This window comes from Phascolarctos cinereus, unplaced genomic scaffold (assembly GCF_003287225.1).
Source record: "Phascolarctos cinereus isolate Bilbo 61053 unplaced genomic scaffold, phaCin_HiC Scaffold_2;HRSCAF=192, whole genome shotgun sequence".
Lineage (NCBI taxonomy): Eukaryota > Metazoa > Chordata > Mammalia > Diprotodontia > Phascolarctidae > Phascolarctos > Phascolarctos cinereus.
The window spans coordinates 381,537,974-381,562,425 of NW_027555625.1; the positions used below are offsets into that span (position 1 = coordinate 381,537,974).

The 24,452-nt window shown below is 34.9% G+C and overlaps 1 protein-coding gene and 1 long non-coding RNA gene across 5 annotated transcripts in view; both read right to left on the reverse strand.

Annotated features, from left to right (window-relative positions):
- Positions 1 to 24,452, reverse strand: part of CSNK1A1 (casein kinase 1 alpha 1) — a 55,225-nt gene that overhangs the window by 2,754 nt on the left and 28,019 nt on the right. For 2 of the 4 annotated variants that reach the window (XM_020964270.2, XM_020964266.2), the window contains 5 exons: positions 20,383 to 20,522; positions 16,741 to 16,819; positions 14,284 to 14,358; positions 12,615 to 12,721; positions 9,720 to 9,868 (listed from right to left, as the gene is read on the reverse strand). In XM_020964270.2, coding sequence (XP_020819929.1) covers positions 9,720 to 9,868; positions 12,615 to 12,721; positions 14,284 to 14,358; positions 16,741 to 16,819; positions 20,383 to 20,522 — 550 coding nt within the window. Of the gene's footprint in view, positions 1 to 9,714; positions 9,869 to 12,614; positions 12,722 to 14,283; positions 14,359 to 16,740; positions 16,820 to 20,382; positions 20,523 to 24,452 lie in introns of those variants that run through there. The other 2 variants (XM_020964269.2, XM_020964268.2) reach the window with 2 other exon arrangements.
- Positions 258 to 9,450, reverse strand: LOC144455974 (uncharacterized). Its single transcript, XR_013484868.1, has 2 exons — positions 3,424 to 9,450; positions 258 to 2,730 (listed from the first exon to the last, which is right to left on the reverse strand). It is a non-coding gene; the product is annotated as an uncharacterized LOC144455974 (long non-coding RNA).

Consider the following 24,452-nt stretch of genomic DNA (forward strand, 5'->3'; position numbering starts at 1 on the left):
CTGTTAGCCTTTGGATCTGTATTCTGAAGGTTAGGAATGTCCTTTCGTAACTGGAGGGCTGTTTTCTCATTTGAATACTGAATGTTGTGGCTTTACAGCCAGGCAAACCTACTTTAAATTTACTCATATCTGGTAGTGGTCAATTCAAAGGAATATTTGATTAGAGTTAGCCTGAGTTGTGGATTGCTTTAACAATTGTAAATTAGCTAAAGCTCATCAAACTGGAATAAATTAGCTTTAATAAGCAAAAAAACTCATTATTTGTAATTTCTGTTTTTACTCCACTGAATTTGGCCCAGGAGAGCTGATCAAGAAAGTTTGGGTTGTATCCTTGAAGACTGCTGGACAACATAGGTCTTCCAAAATGTCACTGTTTTTCTATTAAATCCTTTAGGGTTTAGTTTAATTAGTTTCAAAAACTGATAGAACATGTTGCTTAAATTTAGCTAGTTATCCATAGAATTTTCCCAATCTTACAATGACTAAAGTACCAGATGTATATTATGTCTCTGTATTCAATTTCTGTATTTCTGTATCTCATTCAATGTTCAACAAAACTCTTCCTAGCTCTAGCCGCCAAGCCATGTAAATGAGCTTACTGTCACTTAAGTAAGTTGCAATTACTTTTTCATCAGCAACTGATAGCTGTCTTACCTCAATTAAAATGTTTTACACTTTCATCTTAAGATTTCTTTTTTTATAGATGTCAAATTAAGATTCCACTTTAGAGGCATTATTCAACCATTCTGGTGAAAATGCCTCACTTGCCCTTAAAAGTAACCACCGAAAGAAGTTGGATCAACTATTATCCCTACACTCAAAAATCCATCTGACAAACCTAAGCTTTACATCCATCACTTCTATAAAGAAACATCTACATTTTCCAAAACCACCATACATGGTAATACTGAAAACCTCCATCAGATAAAAGTATTTTTATTTATGTTAGGAGAGATTGAGAAGAAGGCCTGTGAAACTTCAATAAAATCATACCATTTAAGTGGTTATTTGCTGCACATAAAGAAAAAGCTGGCATTAGGAAGAAGTGATAGAAAAAAGGGATGTGGCACTCTTCCTGACACCAGCATTCAAACACTTTGAACGAGGATGAATATGGACAGCAATTTAAATTTCCTCCAGGAAACAATAAAACTAGAACTGGTAGGAAAGATAGAGGAATGAAACTCAGAAATGCCTCCTGTTGTTCAATGAGTACAAGTCCACAGAATAAGCTCTCACTTCCACCTAACATGAAAAACACTCCTACCCTTAACCCTTTTTTTCACACTTGAAGTAAACCCTCTGCTTATTTGTAACTGTTGTGCACAGGCCCTACATCTTCCATGAAGCCTTCCTCAGACTCTACAACACAATCATATCTGATCCTTCGTCCTCTATAGTCTAGTAGTAATCTCTTATTACTTACTTGCTAGACAAATCATATACTTCTATGTGACATCTACTGAACAGCTATATATCAAACTGCTACTTATCTTGAACTATTTATCTTTCCAAAATTTTATGTGTTTCTCATAAGAAAGATTATTGAGGGAAGAAGTAGTATCTATTATATTATCTGATGAGTATGTATTGACTGGTACATACAAAGGTTTGTTGTAAAATTTACTTGGTATAACCTAGACACTTATTTAAAGAAATAAAGCCTGCAGATCAATTTCCAAATCAATTATACATTAAAAATGGCCATGCTCAATAACCTAATTTCAAAGAATTACACTAAACTGTACATTTCAAGGTGAACCCAATTCTTCCATGGCCAGCACCCAAAGTGCAAGTTAATTAAATGGAAATGACAGGGGGGTTTTTGTTTTTGTTTTTTTTAACCATAAAGCCTGCAGTCATTCTTGAAAACTTTGCTGTTATAACCTAAAAATAAATCCTTTATTTAAAAGGAGACTCATGAAAATGTGAAGAAATCCTTATAGCTATCATGTAACCAGAATCTAACATTACTAGAAATGAGGCTTTAACTTCTTTTGCTGACAAAGAAATCAAATTTGCGATGTAATTAAAGGTTAAACTATTGGTCTATTTTTTTGAGAAGGGGAGGATCGAGGAAAGGGAAGGTCAGTCTTACTTCCCTTTTTTAAAAGCATGCAAGCTAAAATTATACAAAGACTTCTGTTTCATTTAATCTAACCTATTCTGAAAATTATTCTGTGCCAACCAGACCACTTTCTTTAGAGATAAATGTTTCAGGAGGGGCCACTGGATCCGTGTTGTTGGGAGCAGTGGTAGTTAATTGCAGATTCAACTCTCCAAAAGGGTCAACAGTAGGATACTCCACCCAAGGATGATCATTCCTCTAGTAAACTTCCCTAGGATTTCAGTGGAGCTCAATAAACATTTATTTGGGGGAAAAAGGATAGGGGAGGAAAGGAGAACCAATACACATATCCACCATATATATAACATTTGGGCTTTGCATCTCATCTTCAAGCATTAAATACTCTCTTGAATTCTTCTTCCAGTTAGCATAATCCTTTATTCCTTGGCTTTTATCTTTCAGTCCAGATAAAGCCAGGAACCTCCTGGATTCCAAAAGATAAAGGTCACTTAAAGATACCATCTTCATGGAAACTTCAGCTAAACTAAGGGCTAAATCCTTTTCCTCTTGGAAACAGTAAAATCAGAGCTTGAAGTTAAGGTGATAGTCCAGGTCAGTGGTATGCATCTGGCTATTTCTCTACTTTGAAGTTTCTCCCAAACCTGTAAATATTAAAAAGAAAAAAAAATTATCAAGTTTTATATATGTCAGTAGAACCCATAAATTTATATATATATATATATATATATATATATTATCCCATGTATGTGCAGTCTTTGCTAATGTTCCTATACTATAAATCTCCACCATTTCTCACTTAGACCAAATTAGAACAATGAGCAAAAATTAGCGTCAACTGATCCTTACTTATCTAGTATAGGAATCAAGAAGGTCTTACATAAGCCTTAAGAGTTTAGGATCCCAAAGATGAAAGAAAAACTAGCAACACCTTAAAAATACAAATGGGGAGTTTTCTACTCTTCATCATTATATTTTGGACAGTTTTTATTAGCTCAAAATTTAATTAAATCAAGCTATGAAAATTCTAGAACCTGAACTATAAGATAAGCAGCATACAAAGTTGAATTAATAACAGAAATGCTGCCTTCCCACAGAAACTTTAAAAAACAGCCAGTAGGTGGGAAGAGGTAAAGCAAACAACCTTATCCTTATCTTTACCAGAAAGGACAAGTAGAGATTAAAAAACAGCAAGCACAACAGGCACAACATTTATTTCACTTAGCTCAAAGATGACCACAATAAAGTTCAAAGAACTTAAATGCTTTCAAAGCTTTACTATAACAAAGGTCACATTTCAGAGAGATTTGTGAAGTTTTTTTGTTTAAAAGTAATACCTGTTGTACTGACTCCTTTTCCCAACTGGAAGACACTCTGCATTATAGATCGTTGGACTGATTCCTCTCCCAATTGGAAAGTACTCCACACCATCGCTGCATTACAGCAACATCGTACTCCAGTTAGCTATTCACAAGGCCTTCTCACTTGTTATAGAGCTACTCAGAAATATATCAATGCCAAGAGTATGAAAGATTCAGTGAGTTTTTGGAAAAGACGGAGTTCACATCACAATAGATTCTTTGACATTTATCTTCTTTCTTGTTAGTTTATTTTTAGATCTTTAACAATCCAATGTTATTGTTCGATTTTTCTAGATTCCAGTAGACAGTCACAGTTCTTCTGGCCCCTCATTAGATTCAACAGATTTTTTCCTGAGTAGATTAGCATTTCCAGCCACGGTTCATGATCTTCGTCTGTGATTTGCAATGCTGCTGAGTGACCAGACCTGTTCCTAGCAGTAATTGGTGAAGTCAGAAAAAGTCATGCTAGACAAAAACTGAAGCTGAGGTCCGATAAACATTAGAGGGTAAGAAAAGAAACTGATAAGGTAGGCATGATGAAATAGTATCACTCCATTTGTTTTGAATGCCAACATTCTCCCAATGCAGAGAAAAATCATCTCAACTCAACAAACTATATCACATACTGGATTTGCTATCTAGACTATAGCAGTATTTAGCATAAATGCTAAGCATATTTAAACATGAGACTGGAAAGTCTGGGATAATAAACATACTTCCTATATGTAATTTTTTTTTTTTGGTGAGGCAATCAGGGTTAAGTGACTTGCCTAGGGTCAACACAGCTAGTAAGTATCATGTGTCTGAGGCTGGATTTGTACTCAAGTCCTCCTCACTCCAGGGCTAGTGCTCTATCCACTGCACCACCTAGCTTACCCCCCCCCCATGTATAATTCTTTTTTCCACACTTGCAACATTACTTAAAACAGATTTTTGCCTTTTCTATCAAAAGATGCTGGTGGTATTCTTTTTATGATACAATGCAGACTTATCAAACGAACATCCTTCATGCTTCATTCTAAAATCCAGCTGAAATGTACCTTAACAAGCCATCTAGTTGAACCTTTCAACCACAACAAGGGATTTCCTTTATCATCACAACCTGTGACAACACTTCACTACCTGAAGTACATTCCATTTTTAACAGCTCTAATTTATCTTTAAGTTTCCCTTATAATGTATGCCTGAAATCTGTTTCCCATTAACGCCTATCTATAGATTAATTTCTGTTCTCTGGAACAAAGACAGTCTACTTTCTCTTTCATGTGACAATTCTTCACACACTTCAAGTTATATTCATTCTTTCTATTCTCTTACTCCCACTTCCAGCCCAAACATCTCCAAATTCCTTTAAAAAAAAAGGATGCAGCCAAAAGACCTATAGGCATCCTGGTTACTCTCCTGTGGACATATTTTGTTTAAGTCCCTCTTGAAAAAAAAAATACTGCAGCATCAGGCTGATCAAAAGAGAACAGTAAAAAACTATGCCCTTGTTAAACTCCGAACACAAACTCCCATTAATTCAGCTGGAAAGTGTATTCTCTTTTTCGGTAGTTATACTGCACTAAGCCTGCAGAAAACAAACTCTAAGTTCAACTCCACATTAACAGCTTTTAGGCGAAGTTTCTCCATCCTGCATCTGTATGATGGATTTTTAACCTAAACTTCAAGCTTACGTTTAATTTACACCTATTAAATTTTATGCTGCTAGCTTCTACCCATCATTCAAGCCTGTTGAGATATTTTGGATCCAGACTGTCATCCCCCATATTACCTGTTACTTCTGCATTTTAAACCGTAAACATAAAGAGTGTGTTTTATCAATGTCTTCATCCAAGTTGTTGATAAGAATGTTGAACAGGGAGTCCTACCTATGACATGCATAAAAATACAGGGCATCCCAAAAAGTTTTAAGTTTTGGCAGACTTCTGGAACACCCTGTCTGTATGTCTGTCTTAATATCACAGATATCTAATTTGCTAACTTCATAGGTTCTGCTCAGGTTTTCTTTCTAAATATTAGTATTAAGTGCTCTTGATAACATTATCTTACATATTTATTTAGGCACGCATTATTAGAAGTTAATGTCCATCAAAATTAATGTTAATCCTCGTACAGCTCTTACAGATCAAAAGCCCTGGTAGACACAAATGCTTTTTGATTGGCAAAATCAAAATAGCATATGCAAACATAAAGACAAAACTTGTATTTGTTCCTAATGTATTTACTCCCCGAAGTTCCCTCTTCCAGTTTCTAAGGGGGAAATGAATTGTTCAGGCCCTTAGAACTGAGTGAAGTTTTATCTGGTACCACCCTTGATAAACTTCATTACTTCTCAGAGTTACACCCTTATTTACTCAGTCTAACTGTAATTGATCTCCCAAATTTTTCCCTTCCTTTATTAAACTCAAGTTCTCAAAAAATAGTTCACTGTTAGTTAAGTAGATGTGCAAAGAGAAAAATGAGTATGCAACTGACTAAAAAATGTGTTTCTATTTGTTCAGTGTCTTTATTGAGTGTAGCGCCCATAGGCAGTTTCACTTCACTATTTAGACCCAGTATTAAGACTATGACTTGTTGCTTGGGTTTTATAGGATCCAAACAAAAGAAAAGAAATATTGTTTACTTAATCTTTAGAGATAAATTTTGAAGACTGATAGGTTTTGTAAAAGCATAACTTAACAACTTTCCAAAAAGTCCAGCAAAGTTCAGTAGCTAGGAAACAAATAACATTCACTTCATAAAAGCCAGTACTGCAAAAACAGCCTAGGGCTTTGGATTTTCTTTAGCGATATTACATTAGTTTTGATTTAAAACAATTCAACTTCATTTACAGAATGTGAAACAAAGAATTCTGAAACCAACTAAAAATATTACGAACTGCCAAACAGAGACGAGTAACTAATTTCCCCAAATTGCAAAGTCTTAAAAGTTCTGAGAAAATATCATAAAGACTTATCTTAACAGTATCTGTCATTTCCTGGTACCCCAATTCTCTAACAATAAAGGCAAAAAGTCTTGTAATGCCAATGAAAAGATATCCCTAGCTGCCAAACCATAGAAACTACTACATGTCAGCACTTGACATGCAAGGGATCTCAAGTAACAGCTGTTGGTCACTTAGTATGTGGGGATATTTGATCACAAGCAATATTTTACATAATGGCCAAATATTTTCCCCCTGGACTGAGTTCTCTTTGAAATGACAGTCAATGAAATGTGAGCTCTTTCAGTTTAAAAAGATACAAAATCTCTTACTTTACAAACAAATCTTTATGGCTACCTTTTTTGTTAAGTTGAAGGAATACACTATTCGTCAGAAAACTAGCACACTAATATTATTATTATCTTGGAAAAATTAAAGTGTTTATAAGAAAAATCCCTATTACATAGAAATTTTAAAATAATTTTAATAATATTTTTACAAGGAAACATGAATTCAATAAGCCCAGAATCTTCTCTGTGAGATTTGGAAATAAAAGGTCTTACTTCTGCTTATTAATGGTTAAGAAACCCATACTGTATTTAACATAGAAAGGACATTACACTTATAGCCTCAAAAAGGCAAAACTGGGACCAATTCCCTAACAACTGAAGTGGAGTACACTTGCATTAAAGTTCCTTGTTACTAGAAGAGCAATGGTGTAACATTGTTTACTTACCAGGAGTATTTCAGGAGACTTAACCTTTAAGCAGTCATTGTACCAGGTGATCTCTACAATAACAAAATCTCTAGCTTTCAAAACTAATGCTTTACTAATTCTTTCTGAAAGTTATCTAATGCCTGAATTAAAATGCTCCAGGTTGATATTCCCATCTAATTTGGAGTGTGTTTAGTTTCCAAAATGGATCTTAGCTAGCTTTTGAAAATTTTTTTCAGTTCATTTCAGTAACAAATTATTTCATTTGTAAGGAAAATTACACCAGAGCTGCCCACCCTCGTAATGAGTCATGACTTATGGACATCAGTTATTTCCTTCAATAACACTGGTACAATTAGTATTAATCTAATAACTGGCATGCATAAGAGAAACAATAAGCCCTAAATGAAACCTATTGTCAGGGCACTGGTCAATCAGGCAATACTTGTCACTCTTTCCATTTAAATCAAGTCATTAATTATTTCTTCAAACCTGCATTGCTAACTCTATTCATAGACACAAGTACAGAAGAGAAATATATCAACTTCAATAATTTCAAATAAGAAAGGAACCTCAGAGGTCATCTAGTACAACCTCCCAGTAAATCTAAGAATCACAGCCCTGTACAACATCCATTGACAGTCTGCTTATGCACTTCGAGTGATAGGAAACTCAAAAGTTCAGAAGACAAGGCATTCTAATTTTTAAGCAGAATTACTGAAGCTATTCAGAATTAAGTCTAGTATTTCTGCCACATGACAGTCCTTCAGGTATCTGAAGGCAAATGTTCCCTTTGTTTTTTATCCTTTCTTGGCTAAATGTCCCTAGTTCCTTCAATTAATCCTGACAGCTCTACTCTGGTCACTGTCCAACTACAAATTAAAAATAACCCTATTCTGAATTTTACAAGGGCAATTATTGGTATTAAGAAACAAAGTGACAGTCACTGGTTTAAATATTAACTTTCCTGAGAAACAATTCTGGTCATATTCAAACCTATCCAGAGATTTGACTCATCCAGCTTCCACAGCTTCAATCCATACTTGGCACCTCCTTTCTTTTTCTCAGAAACCTATTTGTGGTCCCATTAAGTAACACGTATTGGTTTTACTCTGGATTTCCAACTGAATTTTATATTACCTATAAAACCCAAATTCAGCAGTCATTTTTTATGCCACAGAAAGACGCTCTCAAATCTAGCTCAGGGTCGAAACAAATTCTCCATCTGCTGCTGGCATTTTGCTCTCCTTTGTTTTTAATTGTGGCTTGAACTTTGGTTTGCTCTCCCTCACTTTTTTCTTTGATAACTTCATTATGAGTTTATGTGTACATCGAAGACTAGCTGCAGAGATGAGGACGACATCAGTAAATTAGGGCTTCTGAAACTAACTTAGAATTAAGATCTTTTACCCTCTGGCTTGGAAGTTGGTGATTATAAAAAGTTTTAGTCAGACTACAGACCAAGGGCAAACTGAAGACTATTCAAACTAGATCGTTTATACAACACTGAAGACATCACCCAAACCTCCCCCCCAAAACAAAAAAAACACCACCCAAATCCCATCACCATTTCCAGGACTGTCAAACAAAATTTCCAGTAAGCCCCCAAGAAAAAAGAATGCATAAACAAAGTGGGGTCTCAAGGCAGTTGACATAATGAGTACAAATTGCCATAAACCCTCCACTGCCTGAAAATAAAGGAGTTAAGTAAAGAGAAGAGATACCAGTAATGCAGCAGCCCCTGCCCCATGAAAATAGGCACCTTCCAAGTTGCAAACTCTTAATATAAAGAAAATGCATAATGAACCTCTAAATAACCCAAGTAACTTAAAAATTTTCTTTAAAATCCTTAAGCTGAAATCCCTCAAATGTTTGTTATTAAGAAAATAAAATAACTGATATAGTTATATGTAAGGATATATTCAATTCCTCCATTATTTAAATATCTAATTCAGCAAAATTCTTTGCAACTAAGAGGTATACTCATGAGTATAAGCATTCACAGTAACGCCACCTTTTCACCTAGTGAAAGAAAATCATACCCACAATTTTCCACATTTACTGCCAAATTATCATGCAAAGAAAAAATCTTAACACTGTTAGTTTGAAAATACCATGGCTAATCAAATCCATTCCTAAAAGGGTTGGGGGGAGGGGAATCAACAAGTGTTAGGTCTAGGATTTTGGATTGAATAATTCATTGATCACATTCCCAACACCAAGTCATGGTTCTTGCTTGGAAAGGGGGTTAATGCATGAGTAAAAAAGATGCAGTTGTTAAAAATGACCCAACATCCCAAGAGAAATGATATAAATATACACACATATATATATGAAAATATATATACATATATATATATATATATATATATATGGACACATATACACACATATATATATATATATACATACATAATATATATATATATATATATATGAACAAGGACATTTTGGGTTTAAAGTTAGTAGTCAAATTTTCCAAGGACGTCTGATTTTTTAAAATCAAGAGCCAAATGTGTGTGTGTATTTTAAACCACCTCCTTGATCTAACACTGTTATAAATTACTGACTGACCCAAATTGTGTGTTCAAATTTTTTCCCTGTAACGTCACTTGGTTCTTGGCTACTAACCTTTCATGTTACTCTTGGTTTTGTCAGTTTGCTTGCCTGTGGGGGTTTGGGCCTGCTGACCCTGCCCACTGGAAGAGGCTGCCTGCTGGGCTGCTTTCTGCTTTAACATTGTCCAATCAAAAGTGTAGTCATACTGGTGGTTCAGAGTCCTAGGGGGGAAAAATAATTTCCTTTATGCCAATACTTAGTAACTGTCACACTCAAATACCAAGGACAGACAATTCATATAACAATCTATGTCTTCTTAAGGGCTGATAAAATTTATCTTTATACTATACATCTCCATATAGAGAACTGATGGTCTCAGAAAGCATACTGAAGCATATTTTTTTTTCCTTTTTTCCCCCTTGCCTCCTTCTTCCCAACATGGTTAATTCAAAAATATGATTAGCATGACTTCTTATGTAAAATAAGAACCATATTTCTTGCTTTTTCGGTGGGTGGGGGAGTGATGAATGGAGGGAGAAAAGTAGGAACTGGGGGCAGTTAGGTGGCGCAGTGGATAGAGCACCGGCCCTGGAGTCAGGAGGACCTGTGCTCAAATCCGGCCTCAGACACATAACACTCTCTAGCTGTGTGACTCTGGGCAAGTCACTTAACCCCAACTGCCTTACCAAAAAAAAGAAAAAAAAAAGAGATAAAGGAAAGTAGGAACTGAAAATAATAATAAAATAAAAATAAAATTCATCTTGACATCCTACAAATTAGTTCAAAACTAGTCTGGTAATCTCATCCTCTCAATAGGATGGGTGGTGGCAAAGTATTCTTACAAGTGTGTTATTGTGCAAGTCTTGCAAAAGTTCAGAGATTAACTTTACTTCTTTCCTCCAAAAGAAAACACCAAAAAAAACCCCCTCAAATACCAAAACCCCCAAGCCGTTATTTGTGAATGTGTACATAAATGCATAAATGTGTATATGTATATACTCATAAGTATATACATACACACACCAGTGGAGGATCAAAGCTGAAAACAATATACAGTACCCCAATAATTCCAGATGAAATATCATTTAATGCTGAAATATTGAGGGGTGGGAGGAAATAGTGACTATAGTAGCAGTTAAAAAACAACATCTCAAAATGAGCACTTTCAACTAAAAGGCTGATAAATCAAAAAGATCTGGCTTTAAAAAAAGCAAAGTAGCAGTAATAGCTGGCATTTGTATAGCACTTCATAATTTTTGAAGTGCTTAATATATCTTTTGTAATTACAAGAAACCTGTGAGTGAGGTAGTTAGTACAGGTATTTAAACCTAATCTACTGATGAGTAAAAGAAGGCTTTAAATAATTTTAATTTGTCACAAAGCTAGTGAATTGCAGAGTAGGACTTTTTAAACTCAGCTAGTAATTCTAAATGCAGTGATTACACCACAGCTGTATCCCACAAACTGGGATTATAAATTATATTTATAGAACAAGAAGCCTATGAGGAAGAGATCTGTATTGCCTGGGGATATGCCAGCACGGATTTAGAGGTTTATCAGAGAAACAAGCAATGTCAGCCACAAGAATATTTTTCTCTCTGGCTGAGAGACAATCTCGCCATCATTGGCACCTTATTCCTATATCTTAAGACATTAAAATAGAACAATAAAAAAAAGTTTGTGTGTAGGGAAAACCACTCCAAATATCTTTCCATGGTATATTTATATAACCTTCAAACATTAAAAAACCATAGGTCAAACCTCAAAACCCAAGTCTTATCACCTAAGCCTAAATTATGTCACAAAATATATTTCATAGATGATCACTCACATGTCTATGGTCCTGCTTTTGTCTAGTTAGGTGCTTGCATGGGCGTGGACACAGGTGTGGACATGGGCATACATACATACACACACACACACACACACACACACACACACACACACAACACACACACACACCCCTTCATTTCAAGATGGGAAATCAAGTAGCATGATAAAATGTATAAAGGAAGGAGTAGTGAGAACATGGTTATAATCAACACTTGGCTCAAATATAGACCTAAAGATATGGGGACATCCCTGAGAGAGGGAAGAAAAATGGCAAGGCATTCAGATCCAACATTCTGGTTACTTTAGCTCCATGAATAGTTTGTCTCTGAGAGCAGAGTCCATTGGTTGCAAATTTGTAGCTGATTTCTACCAACAAGTCTCACAGCCTTGACAAAGAGTAGAAAAAGCAAATAAAATCCAAGTAAACATCTGGAAATCTTCAGTGTGGCCCTATAGTTGGTAATTTCAAATGCTCTTTTCTGGGCTCAGTAATCAACAGTATGTTAGCAATAGCTAACATTTATATAGCACTTATTATGTGCCAGGCACTGTGCTAAGCACTTTATAATCACGGTAGTAGTAGGTCTTCCCTCTAACCTAACAAATGATGCCAGTAAACATTTTAATACACAAGTAGGTTCAAAATTCAGTGCTTGCTTAAATAAAACAATTTGAACCGCCCCCCCTACTATACTCAAGTACTGAAAAAATGTTATTATCATTTGCAATTATTGCATTAGTAAAAAGATAATTTGCCCAAAGTCAACAACCAGTAAATAGGATTATAAATCAAGTTTCCGGTGTGCAAATCCTATGCACCACTGTTCTATGCTGCCTCTCAATTTCTTATGGAATTTATATTTTCTCAAAATGTTTCCCCTGAGACCTTGGGGAATCATCATTATCATCATTTAAACAGTACAAGGTTTACAAAGGTCTTTACACTTGATCCTCACCATAACCTTCTGAGAGATCCACTACAGATGTTAACATACTCATTTTATAGACAAATAAAGGCTTAGATAACTTTTAGCTCATTCTGCCACAGTACACTGTAAGTAAAAGGAAAGGGTGCATTAGTATCATGATGCCACTTGGGCGGGATGCTGTATCCTCAACAATTTCAAAACTGACCTGAAAAGAATACGAAATAGTTGCCTCAGATACATATAATCTGGTGCTTCTTCAAAGCGTAGTCCACGACAATAGTTTAGATACATGGCAAATTCTGCTGGAAACCCCTACAGCACCAAGAATGAAAACAAGTGAGTCAAAGAAACATACTGCATGCTTAACAGAAAAACGAACATTTATAAATGTGATTAAACAATAACTAAATAGGATGCTATGTCTACTATTTCAAAAGGGTCTAAAAATTAAAAATTAACTACTCTAAAATTTGGTTTGCCTGCATTGTGTAACCAGTATAATGTTTCCTTATTCACTCCCTAATACTAATTTCTCAACAGCAATAATTGATGCGGGGGGAAGGAGGCCTCAGGGAATCAAAATTCCCATCCCTGTGAGTAGTAACCACACTGCTAAAATGTAGTTATATACAATAGTTTTAGGGCAAATTAGCTATAAAGTAACATTTCTTAATATTTGATGAATACATTCCCCTTCTATCTCGGATTTTTTGAAAAGTGTTGTCTTTTAAGAATCTAAAACAGAATGCATAATTGTAATTGTCCTTCTCAGCACACTGCCATACCACAAAGCACTCAAGTGCTTTTTAATGTTACAGGAGCCAAGTGAGATAGGAAACGAACATACAGCAGATACTTGTCCTCTGTCCTAATCCATTCTTACCTCTTTATCTTTCTATCCAATTGTTTCTCTACTTCCAAAGTCTTTCCTTAATATTTTCCATTAAGAGAAAATTTCTGAATATTTAGAAACATACAACATGTGGTACAAACCTTTATCATGTGCCATTCCCTCATCTTAGGAAAGGAAAAATGGAGATATGCAAAATAATTTTATTTCTTTAGCACACTTTCAATTTTCAAAGTCAATTCGCTCATTTAGGAACCCTACATATGCATGATACACCTCCAGAAATACATGCACACCACCAACATGTATTAGGTCTACGTTCCTAACAAAATATGAGTTCCTTTAAAGCATACAACATACCTTACATTTCCCTGAATCAAAGGTATACAGTAGTTACACAAAACAAGTATTTCAGGCAACTTTTATATGATACACAAACTATTTAGCATTTCTATAAGCCTACTATACAAAATGTGTGATGATAAGATATTTAAGGTTTTTTCTTTTCTAATCTCACTCCTGTCCGATAAAATGTGTTTTAATTCCTTCAAAACTATGCAGAAATCAATAGCTTTTCCATCTGTTCCTGTGCTTCTATTCTTTACTAAGTCTACCACTTCTTTCTTCTGATAACTCCACCTGCCAACATAAATACAGTGGATATCTTTTCTTTTTCTAAGTCGAATTATACACTGCTTTGGAGAATTCTATTAGAAGAGCTTATGCCCTATACCTTTTTATCAATCTCCATCTTTACCTTTTTAATATGGATTTTTCTCTACCAAAGTCTATGCCCCTATCATACTAGGGATTAGCCTAAGCAGACTAAACTATGCTGGCATCATAGGCTATCATATATATCACTCACATATGGCCAATTCACCAAAAAGTCAACTAAAATACTATGGCATTAGCATAAAGCAAATTCCATAAAGGTAACTGATCACCCTGACAGGACATTCAAGTTTTAATGCTTGTCATAAATCGTTTTTCTTTGATTGCTAGTCAATTAAATGCATCTCACCTTACATAAAACTTCAACAGGAGTGGACATTTTCTTTTCACTAATCTTTTCATACTTTTGTTTCTTCGTTGCAGCCTATGGAACATGAGAAACACAATATGGTCAATAATAGAATATTCAAGGAGACACAGCTACAGGGAATTTCTTTAAAAAAGCAAATGAAGTTAATGTAAAGTTTAATATTTTAACCTAATATCCTACATTTTGTTTTAAAACTTATATCAATCCTGAGTTCTCAAAAAAGTACATTAAAAGGACCTCTACTCTGGTTGGTCATTATAAAGCTCCAAGTTTTCAAGAATGCACTTGTGTTTGTTATCCAAGCAAAGTCTAGAGGGGGTCATTAACAGAGCTGTAAGCCATAGCTATTCATTAAGTCTGACAAGTTGTGAAAAAGACGAGTAGGTGATGTCTGCCTGGCCCAGTCAGAGGAACTACCCACAAAGACCTTTTAATATAAATATACTATCGACACAGCAAACTGTACAGTTGAGCTTCCCATGGGAATATCTCATGTGTTAGCAGTCCCTGTACAAAAGATGACTCTCATACCACAGGAAAACAATCTTCCTGACTGTGGTAACTTCCTTTTCTCCCCTACCAGATTAAATATGAGACATAGGGAGACATGGAGGATAGAGCTGGCAAAACTTGGGATTAAGTCTTGTTCACAACAGATATTGGCTATTTGATCCTTGGCAAATCCCTCAACTCCTCAATATCCCATGTAACTCTCTCTAAGCCAGTAAAGTTACAAAAGAACTGACAATATACATTTGTACAAGGTGCTTCCTCACCTTTTTTTTCACACACCTGTGAAATCACAGGTTTTTATAGATGTATCTTCAAAAACAACAAAACTATCCTAACCTAGTGTAATTTAATATTGTCTAAATTTTTTTCTTACAAAGCAAAATACTTTTGTCCAACACAAAAAATAATAGAAAAATCAAAACTAGATGAAAGCTTTTCTCAATGCTCACCACTTGTACCAAAACTAATATAAAGTAATCCAGCATCTTATGGGAGTGTGTTGTTAATTCATTTAACAAAAAAGTCAAATAACAAGATTTTTACCTACTAGAAAATGCAAATACTCTCAAAGAGATGCTTTCAACTTCTCTTTACACAAAAAGTATGCTTATTCTTCATAACATACAGATCAACATTTTAAAAAGAATGGCAGAGGCTCAGATTCCTAAAATCTAGCTAATAGCTTACTAATGTTCAGACTCCTTAAGAGTCTGCCCAATATGATGGATATTCTAATAAACCTTGTCTTTGGCTAAAAAAAAAAAAAGAGTGGCATAGTGGAAAGAATGCTGTTCTTACAGTCTGAAAGACATGAGGTGAAGTTCCAGCCCTATCGTTTACTAGATGTATGAATGTGCACAAAGATTATTTGGGCTCTCTGAGCCTGAATTTCTTCATCCATAAAATAACATCTACCTCAAAAGGTTGCTGTGAGAATTAAATGTAATAACAATAACAACAATAATACGCATAGTATTATATATAATAATGTATATAAATTATATATAATATGTATATTTTATATAACTATATAATGTGTATATAAAGATATATAAATGCAGTTTGTAAATTGTGAAGTACTGGGAGATTAGCTCAGCTCATACTCCCAACCCAAATGAAATGACAGTGACAGGGTGTAGTCTGCCAATGAGAAAAAGTCATAAGCTTCTAGCTAGGTGCCTGATAAAAGTGAGTGTGAGAGGTTGGAAGGGAGGTGTTGGGGGAGCCCTGTTTGTGGAGGAATAGCCCAACATTCCTGAAAATAGCAGCACATCTCAGACCTCAAGCTCTGCTTCCAGCCCAGCCTCACTCACTCACAGTTCAGAGGAACAAGGTGGGAAAGCATGAGGGCCATCCCCAGCAAGCAAGAATACCACCAGAGCAGGTGAGCCAGCCTACTGAGGTGGCAAGGTACAGAACACAATGTGGCATGGGCCAGGTAGCTAAAATCTCTACCACTACATCCCTTCAGATGCTGGTGGAAACAGTCCAGGACAATGAGTCAGATCCCCCTTAGACATCAGAAAAAGGAGTGTCATGGAGAAAAGTCCTTCTGTTCTTGCTACCACCAACAGCAACTGCCACTAAAGGACAAGTAATTTCCAAAGTCCTGGGACTCATCACCTCTCCAACCCTCCATAATTCTTTACTTTTTTCCCCAACAAGTCAATTAAGACAGATTCATCTATGTTTATAAAAAAATAAGTCCCTGTAGTACAGGAATTCTTAACCTTTTTGTGTGTGTCATGGACCCCCAACTGGCAGTCTGGTGACAAAATAATGTTTTAAAATGCATAAAACAAAGTACATAATATTGCAAGGAAGTCAATTATATTAAAAGGCAGTTGTTGTGATGCTCAATATTTAAAAACAAGTTGACGGACCTCAACTTAAGAGTCCTTGCCTAGCAGGAGTATGACCTACCTTTAATCCTTGCCAGGGCAGGCTGGTCCTATTAAAATACATCAACACATATCCTAGAGACTCCATATCATCACGACGACTAAAGAAGAACGGAAAAGAATTTTAGGAATTGTGTGTGTGTGTGCGCGTGTGTATACACACATACTATTTCAAAAAGAATATCTTTGTGAATTGGCATGATAAACTAAGAAATTCAAAAACATAAAAGGAAAAGTTCATACCAGGTTGTTTTTTAAACAAATGACTAGATTATAAATGAAGGAAATGCTAAGAATTATTAGTCAACAAACCAACAAACTTTCACAACACTTGACGACTTGACTTTAGGAGCAAAACAATTTAGACAAGTTACAACTTTACTGGAAGCTGAAGCACCAAGTATCACAGCAACTCAGAAGAAAGCTTTGCAGGAACACAGTAAAATTACAATTTAGGTGTGCTCAATAGCACAGCAGGATAAAAGGCATGAAGTAACTTTTTTAAAGCTAACAGTACCTAGCGTGTAAGTGAGAATGCTTCTAAAACTTTCCTAAGTAACCACAATCTAAGAAAATTACCTTCAGGGTATTTGGATTTTGAAATATGAGCTTTACCAACTGAATACTACTTCACTACAAGCAAAAAATCCTGAAATGCTTCAAGTTCACACATCAACTAAAGGATAAAGTGCCACTATTTTAAAAATGATTTGACTTGGACAAAAATATTATTATATAACATAATACATTTGACAAAGCATTTGACAAAGTTTCTCACTCTGTTACGTAGGAAAATAGTGAATATAAACTCAGTGGAATGGAATCAGTTGAATGGCCAGACTCAAAAATTGATTTTGATGTCAATCTGGAAGTCAATCTCAAGTCTCATGACCCAGTGATATATATTTGGACTTGTGCTACTTAACATTTTTACTGATGATTTGGGAAGAGTCCCAGCGGCCCAAGAAAGGCAGCATAGGGTAGTATATAAGACTCTACTTCAGAATTAGGAAAACGCAGGAAAATCCAGAATCAAATCTAGCTTCTGAGAAAGTAGCTGTGTGACACTGGGCAAGTCACTTTTCTTTCAATGCCCCAGTAGCTCTCCATAAATTACAACACAAGATCCAAAATGGCAGTTTCCTCATGAAAGTCCCCTATCTCTACAGAAGTTAACTGGTCCAGCCCAAAAAAGAGAGTCATAACCAATAAAGGCACAGACAACATAATTATTAAATCTGTAGATATAGGAGGAAAGAACAACTAACACACTGAACAAAAGAATCAAGATCTAAAAAAGATAACAGGCTAGATAAAACACTAGGCAGAATCTATTAAGATGCAATTTAAAAGACATATACAAAATCTTGCACTTGATTTATAAATAAAAAAAACCACACTACTTCAAAAGTACCACACAGGGGGCAGCTAGGTGGCGTAGTGGATAGAGCACCGGCCCTGAAGTCAAGAGGACCTGAGTTCAAATGCAGCCTCAGACACTTGACACTTACTAGCTGTGTGACCCTGGGCAAGTCACTTAACCCCAATTGCCTAAAAGCAAAAAAAAAAAAGTACCACATAAAGGAATTGTGTCTAGACAATAGTTTATGTAAAAAAACTTTGGGGTTTCAATGGACAATAAACTCAGTGATCAACAATGCTGGGTAGCTAAGTTAATAAAATCTACAGGGTCACAGTAAGAGGAAGAATGTCTAGGACCAGGCAAATGATAATACTGCTCTTACTCTGCCCTCCTCAGACCACAACAGGAGTGGTATGCTTAATTCTAGGCATATTTTACAAAAAGGGTCTTAGAATCAGGTCACAAGAGGAAGAAATTAAAGGGGTTGGTGATATTCAGTTCAGAAAAGAATACGTGACAGCTATCTTCAAGTATTTCAAGGACTATCATACAGCATGGGGAACAGACTTTTATTTTATTTAGTCTAAAGCAGAACTTAATTATAATTAAAGCTATCTCCAAGTAGAACAGGCTGCCTTAGGAGGTATTAAACTCTTTCTCACTTGAGTTCTGAGGTATGTTCTAGAAAGTATTCTTCTTCAGGTATGAACTATGGTCCCTGGCAACTAAGATTCTATCACACCCCAAATTATAATACTTAGACTAGACTGCTGAATGACTTAACCTCTGAATCTTTAATAAGTTACTCAGTATCACAGAATGATCAAAATTAAGCTGGAAAGGACCATAAAAGAGTTATTTTACAGATGAGGAAACTGAGGCAAAGAAGTTAAGTGATTTCCCTAGCTTCATAAGTATCTGAGATGTAATTTGAACTCAGGTCTTCAAGACTCCAAGACCAGTACTTAATCCACTACACTACATCACAATTAACAACTAAATATTTTCAGTCATATCAGTATCTCTAAATCATACCTTAGTAGTGAATTATATAAATTATACAGAATTATAGAAAAAGGACTACTAATTAGAAATTTTACAGCTGAGAAAAATAGGGGGGAGTTGGTAGGGCATAAGAGGTTGTGAAGATTAATGACAACATGTAAAAACTTTGAAGAATTATACAAATAAAGGTGTTATATAGACCTATAAGTATAAATACTTCAAATGTCAGTTCCTTTCTATAAACATTGCCTCTACTCAGCTTCCAGTGCCAAACACTCTAAGTGCTGTTTGTACACTGCCTCCTACTACTCCCTAAACACCTCCTTTGGCTGAGATTACATTTTTCTCCTTAAAATAATGAGGAAGATACTTCCTTTCAAAATGTAAGACACATAAAATCACACATTAAAACAAATGCAGTAGAGCACCAGAAAAAAAAATGATGCTTTAAGAGTTGATAGTATCACAGATTTAGAACTGCATGGAACTTCAAAAGTCAAATAATACAGTGGTAAAGACAAGGTTTAAACCCAAGCCTTCAAGACTCTAAATGCACCATCCCTTGCATTGATCTATGCTATATCTCAATTACTGATAAGACATAAGAGAGCCACAAATAATTGCTATTAAAAAATTCCACAGAAAACAAACCAAATAGATGCAAGGTTAAATAAATGAAAAGCTTAGAAATTATTCACAAAGCACAGAAAGCAAAATGAATCTAACGGACAGCACAGAGTAGTTGAAGTAGCAGTGGAATGCCTACTGGTAAAAAGACATGGTTTCTAATCATAGCACAAAGTCAATCAATGTGACCTTGGAAAAACACACTATCTCTTTCCTGGATCTCGACTTCCTCGACTATATATGATTATACCTAAAGCTCCTTTGGGTTCAAATATTCAAGGATCCTAAAGACTGACTGCATTTGTAAGGAAATTTTCTTAATGAAAATATTAGTCCCCATAAGAGGCAAATGCTTCATATGCAAAAGAGAAACTTAGAATCAAACTGAAATCAAAGTACATTTGTGCCTTCAAGATTTTCTATCATAAAATTTTGCCAAGATATTTTTATGCTAAAAAAAAAAAAGCAACAACAATTTTTTAAAAAAACAGCCTTCATTTAATTAGCATTCCTATTCTGTGTAAGACAGCAGGTACAAGATTTATAAGCATCCTTCAAATCCTCTGCAAAGGATATCCTCACATGACAAGAGTAATTACATTCCTAAAAACTTCAGGAATAGCTACCATGTACACCCTCTGTGAAGAATAGTCAACTTTAAAAAGTTACCTCTGCTCAATGCCAAGATGTGCATTGATGCTGGCATAACGGGCAGTGCCAGTGAGATTTTTATCTTCTCTGTATGGTATATGTTGTCTTGTTCTGTTGTCTCTGTACTTTTTGGCCAAACCAAAGTCAATAAGGAATAACTTTAAAAAAGAAATGGAGACAGGTTAGGTTTATAAACACCTTACTTCAAAAATCCTTTTTTCTCATTCATCAAATATGGTAAGTATCTGAAGGGCAGTTAAAGAGATTTATTACAATAAGATTTTTTTTTACTAGCTTTCACCAATAAACCAATAGATAAAAACACAACTAGCTCAAGCATTTTGTCATTTGCACTATTCAGCATGCCAAGTTCATTCACCCTTAAATGTATTTAGTTGCTTTGCTAAATAGGCACGTAGTCTCTTCTTTATAAATAAAAAATGTATACACCATTGAAGTGCTAATTTTTCATAATGCCATGAAACCATAACTACAATACATTTTTAAAATCTCATTTATTTCACATGGTACTTTTTAATCAACAAAGTCCCATTTTATCTACTAATGCCATATGCTGCTCAACATGCCAAAAATACGATCATCTGAAATAACTATACATTTAAAAGTTTTACATAAATGGAACACATAGTTGCAAACAAAATTTACAGCATTTCTACAGAATCATGCATCACACTGACTAATTCAAGGTGACATTATGCATTTGATCAAGAAGTTAAATGACTATATATCAAGTCGGCTTAATTTCTAACAAGCATTTAGCTAAAAGCATTGAAAATGAAATAAGCTAAAATTAACCAAGAGATTAAATGAACTAAAATGTTTATACACTATTTAACTGAGGAGTAAAACTCATTAATTGGTCTTACAGAACCTCAGGTAGACAGTGCTGCCACATTCACACAGTATCTAGAAGAAAAGTTATTTTTAAAACCTTAAGCAACTATTTTGGATGAAAATCTATAATACACTGTATTTTTACACAGTGTTCTCAATATAATTTAATCTTTTTCTGATAATTCAGGATCATGAGAAACATTACTTATGGTCTTGTAACAGAATAATATCTTCAGGACCAGGTGAGGTAAGTAGGCATAGTAGTAGGCCTTTATGGAAATAGTTCTTATATCAGCTCTTTAGTTATGCCTTTATCCTGTCTGCCTTTTTGCTATCATTTCTCCCTATTTATGATCTTCAGTTGGCTTGAAAACTAGCTTATCAAGCTTATATGGAGTATACAAAATAAAGTTAACAGTTACAATCCTATGAATCTATGAAGTCAGGACGTTCTTAGTGAGCTCTGTCTTCCATGGCATAAAGCACACGAGATTGGTTAGCAGCTATTTTGTCCACTAAGAGACCTTTATGTAGCTATGTCTTGAACTGCTGAGGATGGCAAAAGTCTGACTCCCAATAAATGGAGATTTTAACATGCTTCCTTTGCTTTACTACAAATAAACCAAATGATATTCTTATTAAGATATAATTGATTATTCAAAGCTTTCCAAAAAGGATAAAACTAGTTACATTTAACTCTTTGTGATAAGGGATCATAAATGCATTAAATATTAAGAAATAACGTTGACAACAACATAAAGATTTTTCTTTATAAGAAAACTGACAGAATAAAATATTAAAACAAGTTTAAATGAATTCCTAAGTAAAAATTACAACTATAATTTCTAAGTTTTATTCACAAAATAAAGTTCAATGTGGAAAGGAATCAAGAACCATCAATGTCTTTGGGGTTCTATTTACAAAATGAAGGGATTGTTTCAATTGTTTTTAAAGTCTATCCTACATTTAACACTGTATGACACTACAAGTGTCTTGTCTGTCTGTCTCTCTATATGTATATATACATATATGTATAATCTAGTTATTAAAATTTAAATTCCCCCCAACACAAGATCAATACGGAGAAACATATCAGGAAATGAGGAAACTTCAGTAAAACAAGTCTGCAGAGTTGAAATATATTAGATAGCTGCTGCCTTTGATACTCTAGTACATCAAGCAAGAAGCAGCAAGGATTAGTGACTAAAAGGCCAGCCAGCCCTGCCCTAGAATCAGGAAGATTCCAGAGGGTTCAAGTCATACCTCTAACAGATTACAGAGCTGTCCATCTGCACTGATGGAGGGAATCTGTGTAGCAGGAGTATCTAGTATCTGACACTGAGGTCAGGATTTCCCTTCCCCCAAAAGAGAAAGCATGAAAGGAGGAGCAATAATTCAACTTTATTGTTGAGTTTTATATATATGTTTTATATATAGCTAAGTTAAGTACAATAGTTGTATATATTGTGGCAAATTACAAAGATGCTTTCAGACTGACAGTTTTATTATAAACCAGTACTGGAGATTTTTTCAAAGCTTTAATGGAAAACTCTTACTTGTCATAAGAACATTCCCAATGAAATATACTGTCTTCCTAAACATCTAAATAAGTTATCCTAATCCCACTGTCAGGTTAATATAACTGAATTCCAACTTCATTAGCAAAAAGTAAAGAAAATTTTAAGCCCTCCTACTATTTTACTGGACTACTAAATATATGCCAGGAAAACAACAAGAAAGAATAAGAAAAATCATCTGAAGTGAAGAAAAGGTAAAACAGTAAAAGCGGACAAAGTACAGATTATGACATGTTTCTAAACTATATTTTCCTTTGAGAATCAAGTCCATACTCTCCCTCCCTCACTAGTAAAAATAAACTGAATGCTTATTACATAAGTACATAATACTCTAGAGAGAGCATATGCAATATAATTTAATGCTTCAAAACAAATCCATGTAGATGTATGACACATACAATTGCTAACACTACCCTGAAACAATATATTCAACAAAATAATAAAGCCCACCTTAAGGTCATAAAACCCCAATTAAACAGACATCTATCCAATCAAAAAGACTAATCTAACCAACCCCTGCCCTAAACCCACTGTCTCAGCTAATCTAATCATCTTGTGTCTATCCAGTTCTCCAGCCTTTCTCACTGTACCAAATCCTGCACTCCTTCACCTAGAAACCTAACTCCTATTTAAACAATGGGACAGGAACAAAATGTTTCAGACAATGCTGTTTCACCTAACAAACTGTTTCCAAGAAACCAAATGACCAAATGTGGTTATGCCAGAACATACCATTGTTCTGAAACAGTAAATAATTATCTACTGAGTAGGCTCAGGAGTCTTCAGATTCAATACAATAAAGACATTAACAGGTAAAGCAGACAGGTAGGTCACAATGGTGGGTCTTAAGAGGAGGTCTTTTGATAAAGCCTGCATATGCAAAATTATATTAACTTGGTAATGAAAGCTGCCCAGAGGTTTCTACTAACGGCTTATTTAGAGGAAAAATAGACATATGCTCTGCACAATCCTGTTATTCCAAAATGATATCTGTCCTTGATAAAGAAGGTAAAGAAATGACTATTCAGTGAGATGAAATTTCCATTCAATAAAGGCACTATCTCTTCAAGATCTTGTCCAACTACAACAAACACGAGAAAATAACATGGTCAACTCAATTATCTGTAGCCAAAAATTTTCATCTGTTGTTAAACTTTAACTCATCTTCCACTCTACTCCTAAATTTCATGCCTCTTGCCCATCCAGCTGGAAATAAGCACATTTTCAAATTAACTAAAAAGCAAAAATGCTGCAAAATCTGTAAAATTTAAGTCAACTCTTGATTATCTATGCTCAGGAATGGGGAACGTGAGTGTAACAAATATTTGGGGGGAAAATATCTAGCAATCTACCTTATGGTTTTTCACCAAATAAATGTACTTTTTTATGGTTTTGCTTTGTTATAATTAAAATTAATTTTTACTTCTCAGGCATGCAAAGAAAAGGTTGGACCAAACGTATTTGGGGGCAACATAAAAAGCTCAGCTTGGATTAAAATTTTAGTCCGTGTAACACCCAGTGAAATTTTAATTGAAAGCTTATTAACATCACTCTTAAGGCTGGAAGAATTTGGAAGGGGAGAAAAGAAAGAGAAGCATATTCAGGCCAGTGTTCTCCTTCATCAGCACAGCTAAGTAAGAGTTGACTGTATTTAGA